This window comes from Glandiceps talaboti, chromosome 21 (assembly GCF_964340395.1).
Source record: "Glandiceps talaboti chromosome 21, keGlaTala1.1, whole genome shotgun sequence".
NCBI classification, from domain to species: Eukaryota; Metazoa; Hemichordata; class Enteropneusta; family Spengelidae; genus Glandiceps; species Glandiceps talaboti.
This window is the reverse complement of record NC_135569.1, coordinates 15,962,134-15,973,046: the sequence shown is the minus strand read 5'-3', so window position 1 is coordinate 15,973,046 and position 10,913 is coordinate 15,962,134. Positions and strand designations below refer to the sequence as shown.

Below are 10,913 nucleotides of genomic sequence, written 5' to 3'. Positions count from 1 at the left end.
TGGTTCTTTAACCCTGAAAATCATAGAAAACTCTGGAAACCCTCCTGTCAGCTCAGTAAGTTGCATCTCACGACATCTCACAAATTGAGAGATTACTTTCTTGGCGTCCACAATATCAAGCCATTTGTACGTCATTATGATTAGATTCGGTAGACATCAGTTGAAAGTACGGTGAAAATTTATGACTGTGCGTAAAATACCAACTGTAATTCTTGCAACTGTATAATCTGAATCCCGACGAAAGTTGATGGGGGGAGAGGAGGGGGGGGGGTAGTAATGTGATTAGTCAGATTTATACTTTCATTTGCTTTTAACGTTTTTATTTCCTCCACTATTTATGTATGTGTTATTCCTTGGTATCACTATCTTGATATATAGGCCTATCTTACAATATACAGTGTATATCCCTTATGTACGCTGTGTTCATTATGTTATAAACTACTAAATATGCAAATGAGGAAATAGATACATCATGATTTACAATTATTGAATATAATATGAGAATAGAGTTATTAAAGCTAAAAATGTACGTTTAAAGTTCATGTTGTAATATTACAATAAAGAGAGTGAAATAAATATGATTGCTTCTGGGGAAAAGTATGATAAATCACAGAATTTATATGAAATCAGAATGCACATGTGTTTTTACAGTAAATTTATAACCGCAATACCGTTTAATGGCCAAATATCTTCAACCTGAACGGGTTTTTAATGAAGCTTCACTATCTGCAACTGGAACGTTTCCGCACTCTCAAAAATGTTATGCTCCCCCTCCCCCCACCCGAAACGCACCCACGAATGTTCGTGAACCCCCCCCCCCCCATCCCCAGGGAACAGAGATATTTTATTGTAGTATGTACTATGAGATGTACGTACAATTGTATGACACACTACATTAATATAACAGTGGTAAATCAGCTTCGGCGTCCATACATAATTAGACATTTCTGAACCAATAGATATGAGGGGTGCTTTACAAGGAGATATCTCACATTGAGTTGAGAGAGAGAGAGAGAGAGAGAGAGAGAGAGAGAGAGAGAGAGAGAGAGAGAGAGAGAGAGAGAGAGAGAGAGAGAGAGAGAGAGATAGAGAGAGAGAGAGAGAGAGACACAGACAGACAGACAGACAGACAGACAGACAGACAGACAGACAGACAGACAGACAGACAGACAGACAGACAGACAGACAGACAGACAGACAGACAGACAGACAGACAGACAGACAGACAGACAGACAGACAGACAGACAGACAGACAGACAGACAGACAGAGAGGGGGGGCAGCCGAAAGAAAATTTGTCTCCGACCGCTCCTGGGATTTGGTTCATATCATCATAGACAGTAGAGGAGAGACATCAGCATGTTCACTTAATTATGTTGTAAATTAGATGGCATTCTCACCAAATTATGTTGTAAATTAGATGGCATTCTCACCAAATCAGGTTGTAAATTAGATGGCAAAGTAATATGATCACTCTTTACCACCTCAACGAAACAAAGTGTTCACACACTCCACAGCAAATATCGTCATCATGTTATCTTGATGGAGGACATTTTGGTTAAATTACAACTCTTTTTAGTGGTACTTATTTTGCCCTTATCAAATGATGACGCTCCGGGTGGCTTGTTGACGTTCATGTCGTAAATTCTGATTTGAGACTGTTAATAAACAGAGCAGAGGAAAGCTAAGGCACTGAACCTTGCTAGATTCCGTTGACAGCTGAAGAAAAGGTAGAGGCTTTGGTAGTTGTGAAGAGGAAAGTATGGCGACTTGCCTAATCAACATGTCAAGAAAACAGACACTAGGTGACGTTAGAATTCATTGTGTTAACATTTTTTAGAATAAGGAATTGGCAAATGGTGTTCAGAGGCCTGCTGTACACTGGGGTGATGACACATGATCATAGCAAGTACACTAACTAACTTATTAGGAGCTTCAACCAATCCATTCCCAAAACTATGGAAGTTATAACCATAGAAGTATAATTTCCATGCATGCCAAGCACATATTTAAAAAAGAAAAACTGTGCCCCTACTAGGCAAAAAAACTACAGTAACTACCTAATTCATGTAGTTGCTCTAAGAAAAAAAAATTGCTGCCTTGGTGGTTGAAAAAAATTGTTGTTGGGTCCAAATCAACCCACACAGAAGTCAAATGATGTTTACTTTTCTCCGAGTCCCTTTACACAACAAATTACGAATTTCCGACATACTGGTGTACGTACAGCTACGTCTACATGTACACAAGGCAAACGAAGGCAAGGCTTTGCTTTACAACTTTATACCTTTGCCGTAGAGGGCACAATAATAGGAAATTAGTACGTCTGCAACAAACAAACAAATTTGTCGCGCTATTATTCAAAATGGCTGAACAAAACATAACTGGAGACTGTGCGATGTCAAGTAACATTGAAATGGGTGACGAGACGACTGTACCAACTGATACAACCATCGTTACAAGTGAGACAGACGGCAAATCAATGTTTCGATTAAGGGAGGCATTGGATAAAACTGTTGTAAAGTGCATGGAAAAGACAAGCCGGTATGTAAATCGCCAGCCCTACTTTACTCTTGAAGTTGACTGTTGAGGCTGTAGTGTACGCTTAATAATAATACGTTCGACGTTCACAGACGAGACACAGATATCCTTGTCTGTGGTACGATCAGAATCAGAATCAATACGTTGAAGGAACCAATGCTGGTAAATAATCAACGGAAGATGAGGGCGAAACACTTAGTCGCCCTGCACCAATCCAGATATGACCAAATTATTGAATTCCTGTAAATTTCTGTTGAAAGCAGCTACAAGTACTATGATGTAGAGGTGATTGTCGTGTACTTTTCCACAGGGTTGCTATGTTGGTGTTCTACAAAGTTCCTGAGTTTAATTGTCCGCTTTGGTCTTTGTGGTATGAGACATGTGTCATAATGTATTGCACTCCACTGGTGAGTCGAGTGACAACAGTCAGAATCGAATCACAGACCCTCACACACCATGCCATTGCCCTCTCCCCCCCCCCCACACACACACACGTTTAGCATAGGATTGTTTGAGTGGCACCCCCCCCCCCCCCAAAGAAAAGAAAAAAAAGAACGTATTTGCCAAAAGACAGTCTTTAGTCAAGAAGACAATTCTTTCTTATCTTTTTGTTATAAATGTTAAAAAAATGTTTAGGGTCGGTCGATTAGAGTTTGATTTTTCTTATGTTTTTCGTTCATTATTCTAAAGCACAACCAAGTTTCTACTTTAAACATTTTAGTTGTGTTCAGTTTTGTATTGTTCAGATGATATATGCAGCGAAAACTACGATCGTTACCCTGGTCGATTCGGTACCACGATTCCCGTACTCATTATTCTAAAGCACAACCAAGTTTCTACTTAGAACATTTTAGTTGCCTACTGATTTATCATACCGTATTGCTCCGTTGTCTCAAATCAGTTGCCTACTGGTATTTTATTTTGGATTGGCTCAAATTGTGTCTTTGATAATGTATCCTTACGTTATTGCATATTGCAAGTATGGCTCAACTTCTGTCACGTGAACATCCTTGCGTAGTTTGTTCAAATAAATGTAATAAGTGGCAACACCGTACATGTCGTACTGGCATCACTAGAGATATGTATCGTGCGATGAATCGAGGTGAACTCGAAATTGAATCATGGCTGTGTGCTTCTTGCAAAGTACAAATATCTATGGAGGTTCAGAACGCCCCGTTTGATGTAAGCCAGCCTACCTGAACTTGATGAATCTGTATCTAATCCGAACCTATTGGCTCAGGTCGGAAATGTAGTGCCACCATCTATGGACTCTTGGAGGGTCCAAATGGCACGTTAGATCTAGGAAAACTGTACACAACTAAAAATTTCTAAGTAGAAAAATGAAAATAGTCACACTCTGAGGTTGTTGCTAGACTTCAGTATGTAGTAATAGTGCCGAATCGTAGCGTTGCGTTGTCAAGTACGGGGATTGTGGTACTGAATCGACCAGGGTAACGATTGTAGTTTTCGTTGCGTATATCATCTGAAAAATACATCATGTCAGAATCACAATGTTACCCTTCAGTCCTTGTTAAATCTCTTAATATACAACATTGTTATTATTCTATTTGATCTCAGGTACAGTTTATATGCACATACCTACAAGTTTGCACACAGAAACAACCCAAAGTTGTTGAAGAGTACCATTAGGCAGCTAAATGAAAACTTGGAGGCATCTGTGAAGGTAAAGCATTGCATATTTATAGATTTATTCCTGTCAATAATAAACATGAATCGTCTATATCTACTTAGACTTGTCAACACTCCAGGCCTTTTTCATTCTCTATTTAAATAAAGTATTTTTTTTAACACAGTCTCTCTCACACACACACACACACACAGACACACACACACACACACACCACCACCACCACCACACAACTAATTATCAATTTCATCTATAACCACTGAGACTGAGACTTTTGAGTATGTCCCCTTACGACAAATATCCCTGCTCGGATGACCAAGAATATTGAAATTCGAATTTTTCTTAATTTCAAACCACAAGCATACTCTACCATGTTGGATATTTAGTTGAGTGTGTAACAGTATTTACATTTGTAAGTTGGTTAAGAAGGTCAATATAACAGTGTTTAAGTTGGTTAAGGAAGGATGTTTGAACTCACTCAGTGTTTGAAATTATGCAAATTTCCCATTTTCATTATTTTTGGTCGTCTGAGATGGGTGTACTGTAAAATGACTAAATACTGAATTGATCGGTAATATTGGATTGGTAGGGTGTTAATTCTTTAGTTAACAGCAATTCTGATAAGCTTTTTGCAGGATGGAGTAGGAAGTGGACAATGACAGAATTGAACCCTGATTTACTATGTCTGCAAGCAGGACTACTTATTTGAGTGAGGGGTTTTCAAACCCCCCCCCCCCCTACAATTAGTTGATTTGAAATAAAGTAAAAATTCAATGTTCATTTTCCTTTTTTACATGTTTTATGTTTTGTAGACTGAGTTTGAAGTTATGATGAAAGAAGAAAATATAGTGTCATTATGTAACAGACTTGATAAGGCTGTTGATGAAACACCTGTACCTGAAGAAGCCAAACCAGCATGGTAAGTACAAGACTTTTGATTGGTTGATTTCTTAAGAAGCCAAACCAGCATGGTAAGTACAAGACTTTTGATTGGTGGATTTCTTAAGAAGCCAAACCAGCATGGTAAGTACAAGACTTTTGATTGGTGGATTTCTTAAGAAGCCAAACCAGCATGGTAAGTACAAGACTTTTGGTTGGTGGATTTCTTAAGAAGCCAAACCAGCATGGTAAGTACAAGACTTTTGGTTGGTGGATTTCTTAAGAACCAAACCAGCATGGTAAGTACAAGGTTGGTGGATTTTCTAGGACCTTAAAGGTAAAAATTAAAGATAATAACACATGATGTAGATGTTGAGTAAAGTTGTGTGTCTTCATCAAAACTTCAGTTGCTCTGTGTATGTCTTAGTACCTGAATGTGTGTATGCTACTATTGTGTCATTCAGTGGGGGATGACTGGTCAAAAATTGTGAAGTGTCATGAGAAATAGTGGATGCAAAAACTGACATCAACTTACAAAAGACATTGAACATAAAAATGTTCCAATCTGTCAGTGCAGTACATCTGATGAGAAGAAACCAATAAAACAGAGACCATATGGAAAACAACAGAAAACATAACTACCTGAACTAGACACTCGCATATGAAAAACAAAATCAAAAATGTACCGACCCCCACCTATTCTAAAATTACGAGTAATCTGAACCACACAATTTTTTAGGCCTTATAGGAAACAATTTTTTTGTTTGGCCTAACAGAATAGTACTGTAACCAGGTTACAGCTGCTACATGTAGTTCTACACACACAACTAGAAGGAAAGGGATATTGTAAAGAACACGCCATGTCCCCATATAGTTTATACACCCATATATGTTGGATGAGGAAACTTACAATAATTTTAAAAAGACAATATAAAACTGTTCTTCCAATCTGTAATGGCTGTACCGGTACATCTGATAGGAAGAAATAAACAACACAAAGACCATTTGGAAAACAATGGAAAACCTGAACTAGACACTCACACATGAAAAAAAAATATAATAAAATAAAATAAAAAATCTACCTTCCCCACCTATTCTAAAATTGAGCATAATTGGAACTTACTTGTTAGGCCTTACTTGTCATCCTGTTCAAATCAAATGAAACTCCTTTTTTTTTCCCAAAACTTTTTCATTTAGGCGTCCATCTGGCAGTCCTGAGAAAGATTTACATGCACACATCATGTTAACTAAACTGAAAGAAAAGGAAAACCTACAGAAAGAGTTAGAAGAGTTGGAGAAAAGTAGTCTGAAAATACAGGAAGTATTCAATGCAAGGAAAACATATTTATTGGAATCTCAGAAGAAAGTAAAAGACAGGGTGAAACATTTCACTGAGGTAAGGGTTAATTTTCATGAAGAGCGCCCTCTATGGTGGAAATAATAATAAATATAATTTATAGGGTGCCTAATCTCTGCAAGCAGAGCTCAAGGTGCAGGAATAAATAGGAAGAAAATTAGTGTATGGTAAGAGGAAATATGGATTCACAGACACTGGATACTAGGTGATTGAAGAAGGCTGAGACTAATGTTTAAAGAGATAGGTCTTGAGAGAATGGCGGAAGGATGTAAGACACTAAATGAACCTAAAAGAGATAGGTCTTGAGAGAACGATGGAAGAATGTCAGAGACTAAATGAACCTAAAAGAGATAGGTCTTGAGAGAATTGTGAGAGGATGTAAGACACTAAACGAATCTAAATGTATTACTTTCATCTTGACTATCTTTTTCTGTCTCTAAATTTAATCCTAATCTGAACTTAGTAAAACACATAATATTTACAGGAGATATGAAGATGCTTTAGTGTTTCCCTCATGAGACATATTGTTGACACACACTTCAAACACAAAATAAACAATTATAGGTGCACCATGGAGTAGACAATTTAATATAGAAATTATCAGTTGGACAGTAAACAATTGAAATCATTAAATTCACCAACTTCATATGTGTAAACTGTAATTTTAGAAGCCTGTTTCTGCTGCATGTACTATAAAAGAATGGCAACGCTTTATCACTTTTCATTTAGATTAAAGTAAAGAATCTTGCTGTGTTTGTTTTGTCTCTGTTATTGCAAGTCTAGAATTTTTAGTACCTGAATTTATATTACTGCCTAGGCGCATCATAAAAATAATGAACATTCAATTTTTTGGTCGCCACCATAACTTCCACTCCACGTGCTTCACATGCATTACTATAGGCACGTGTAAGAATAAATTGTCCTTCTTTTGACCCTCTAGCATAACACAAAAAGCTATTGCAGGTACCGGGAATTGAATGGTGTCTATCATTGTGTTAAAAACATATCCCATAAGTGAAATGCCAAGGCAACTTAATTTCTCCTGTAGTTCTCAATACATTGTATGGTATTGATATCTCTGTTTATTTTGCTTTGTTTCCAGGTGACCAATATGATTCCAGAATGCCAAGCGTCTGAGATGCAAAGTACAATGTCTTTAATGTCGGACTGTACAGACATTCATAAAAAATAGCAGACACACAGTCCATTTTATATCACTTCAGCAAATATAACCATGTGATAGCAATAAAGAACCCATGGGTTACAACATCATTTTATACCATGTACAAGCTAGGTTCAACTAAAAATATGGAATGTATACTCTGGTCATTCTACATCATAACAACACACTGTCTATGTCATGACAACACGTGTCTACATCACTGGTTCTGCTGTGTTCGAAATACGAGTCAAAACGCTCAAAATTGCCATTACTTTCCTTCATTTTTTTATATTGCTGGCAATGGTATAATTATATTATTCCTCAATATTTGTCTTCATTTAGACTGAAAAAACTTCTAACCTAAGATTTGTCACTACTCGTCTAGTGACTCGTACTGACAAAGGCCCCTTAGGTCACTCGTATTTTCCTTGGTTGAACGAAGAAAAATATCTTAAAGTGCTAGTGGCCATATGGATGAGGATTGGGTATTTATTCTGGATTTTTAATTTATAAAATAATTTTATCATGGCTTCCTACTTGAAAAAATGAATGTAAAATAACATACGCCAAGTCTGTGTTTGTAATTCAATACATTGCAAAAGACTAATAAATGTGTAAAAACGTTTGTCATTGTACATACCATAACAATCATTTTAGACATTTTTTGGCATTTTGCAATGTATTGAATTACAAACACAGACTTGGCATATGTCATTTTACATTCATTTTTTCAAGTAGGAAGCCATGATAAAATTGTTTTATAAATTAAAAATCCAAAATAAATACCCAATCCTCATGATAATCCCACAGCGTCTAGGAGAAATAAATCACTTTTTCCTATAATTTTCCAGATTTCTAATATTATTTTCTTATTTTTCTCTATATATCAAATCAAGTTTTAACTATTACCATCATCAATATAAGTAGAATTTCCTGTCTCTTCATATTTCTTACCATTATCACTGTCTTATCAGAGTTTATCATACCATCACTGTCTTATCAGAGTTTATCATACCATCACTGTCTTATCAGAGTTTATCATACCATCACTGTCTTATCAGAGTTTATCATACCATCACTGTCTTATCAGAGTTTATCAACTTTGCATTAATTAGTGTACAGCTAATTCCAGAATTCTGGTGATGGTGGTAGTTGTGATGGGAGTGATATTAATGATGGTGATGGTGGTAGTGATAGTAGTAGTGGTGTTAGTTGCGATGGTAGTGATATTGGTGATGGTGGTAGCGATGGTAGTGATATTGGTGATGGTGGTAGTGATGGTAGTGATATTGGTGATGGTGGTAGCGATGGTAGTGATATTGGTGATGGTGGTAGTGGTAGCGATGGTGATGAATGGGATGATGACAATGTCAACAACAGTATACCGTTCAATTTAGTGACAACAATTTTGTTGGTCATATTAATAAAAATTGTGTTTTTATTGAGAGTCGCCTGATAGCAATAGAATATCAGAACACCAAATTATGGTGAGTCACTGGAAGTTGGTAGACATCAATGACATATCAAATTGGCTTTTTTAGAGGGAACACACTTGACAGGGATGGAAGTGATGTGGTGCATTGGCAATGGCAGCAGTGAAGTTTCACTGGGAGACAACAGTAGAAGTTATAGAGTTGATAATGTATACAGCTACTATATGTAGTACTTCCATTGTTAGGGACCATCGCACAATGTCACAAGCTCAATAAACGAACATCGTTCATTCAGGACAACACCCCCTCGACCCCCCCCCCCCCCCCCTCCCATTAAGCACACAAGTGCGACATCACACATTTACGTAAACTGTGATGAAAACTGTAGGGGTCACACCACTACAATTGATGTAATGTAAAAACATGATGGTAAACATGAAGTTCCAACCTTATGAACCTGTTAGATGAGTAAACCCAGCACTGTATTTCACATTACAAGCAAATGTTTTATCTTTTTGAAACTATCAATATCTCATTAGTAAATGCAGAAGCTGCTATCATTGAAGACGTGAATACTTTTGAAATTTAGAAGTGGGAAACTGAAGTTCAGCAATCGCATTGACGTTGCAAGACGACCCCACCCTCATGATGTTCACTTATAGAGCTTGAGTGACATTGTGTGATCATTCCTTATATGACTAAAATTTTCTAACAAAATTACTCTTTGGACGTGAAAAACAGACAACAATGACAAAAAAATAATCTCATAGAATTGGTTAATGTCAACGTTTATTATTTTATAGAAATACAGAAATATTAAATTTTGAAATATGCAAATAAAGGTAATTATATTGATATACTTGTGGTCAGGAATATTTTTATTATCAAATTAATCATCTGAGTCAAATATTGGTTTTATCACAGTATATTAACAACATTTGGTCTTTAATTTATTTAACTATTTCCTTCAAACTATCATACAGAAATATTTGAATCTACAGCAGTACATTTACAAAGTTGTTTCCCAGAAGAACCCCCAATTATAAGAACTATCTACTAGCACAGTAAGCAATATCTTAGGAATACAATCTTACTCAAAAAATATAGATTTGATTCTCCATAGCAAATTCTAGCCTATACTAAAGATATATCTGATATATATATAACACAAAGTATTTCTTGTTGGCAGTGTACCATAATCAACTAGGTTTGTCACAATTTGTAACATAGAGGGCGCTGTTCACTGAAGCCATCATTATTTATTTTTTTTAAAGCTCAGGGTAGATGTTTTTATTTATGCTAATAAAGTGACTGGTCCTATTTTATGAAAGGTGATAAAAATTAAATAATAGTACCTTCTATGTTCAGATTAGCAATGATCACAATGTAACTGATGGTAAGATGGCTAAAACTCATTTATTGCTGAAATTCAGGACCTTTAACACTTCATCAAGAACTTTTGTTTTGAAACTGTTAGATACAACGACTTAGTCCTCATATTGTAAACCTTAACAATTTTGAATCAACCAGTGGGTAAATGGATTTGTGCAATAAATCCAACCAAGTGATTTTTGGGTCTATACCCAGAAATTGACGACCTAAAGGTGGTCACAATTTCAACCTGTTTCTGTACTACTTCTGGATATAATGGACCCCTATTAACATGTACATTGTCTAATGATTGGTATCTATGAATATCAGTGAATACTATCAGTGATTATATTATACCAGTATATTGATGGTGGAAATCGAGGGATCTGATTGGTCTAGACATCGAACTAGCGCGTCTAAAACGAGTGATAATGCACTGCTGGTACGATAATGCACTGCTGGCACGCGTCCAAATTTTGTTCGTCTACGAGCGTTGAGTTGTAGTCCGCCGTGATACTGATAGTGA

At 36.4% G+C, this 10,913-nt stretch overlaps 1 protein-coding gene across 1 annotated transcript; it reads left to right on the top strand.

The window, feature by feature from the left end:
* The first annotated feature begins 2,361 nt into the window (after nucleotides 1-2,361).
* Nucleotides 2,362-9,039, top strand: LOC144451308 (uncharacterized). Its single transcript, XM_078142112.1, has 5 exons — nucleotides 2,362-2,540; nucleotides 4,116-4,221; nucleotides 4,998-5,104; nucleotides 6,262-6,460; nucleotides 8,716-9,039. The coding sequence occupies exons 1-5, from the start codon at nucleotides 2,362-2,364 to the stop codon at nucleotides 9,037-9,039; spliced, it is 915 nt and encodes a 304-aa protein (XP_077998238.1).
* The last annotated feature ends 1,874 nt before the right edge of the window (nucleotides 9,040-10,913 follow it).

Coding starts and splice junctions, on each gene's coding strand:
- LOC144451308 (XM_078142112.1), top strand. CDS start 2,362: ATGGCTGAACAAAACATAACTGGAGACTGTGCGATGTCAAGTAACATT. Junction 4,222..4,997: donor ACTTGGAGGCATCTGTGAAG/GTAAAGCATTGC, acceptor TATGTTTTGTAG/ACTGAGTTTGAAGTTATGAT. Junction 6,461..8,715: donor GGGTGAAACATTTCACTGAG/GTAAGGGTTAAT, acceptor AGCTAATTCCAG/AATTCTGGTGATGGTGGTAG.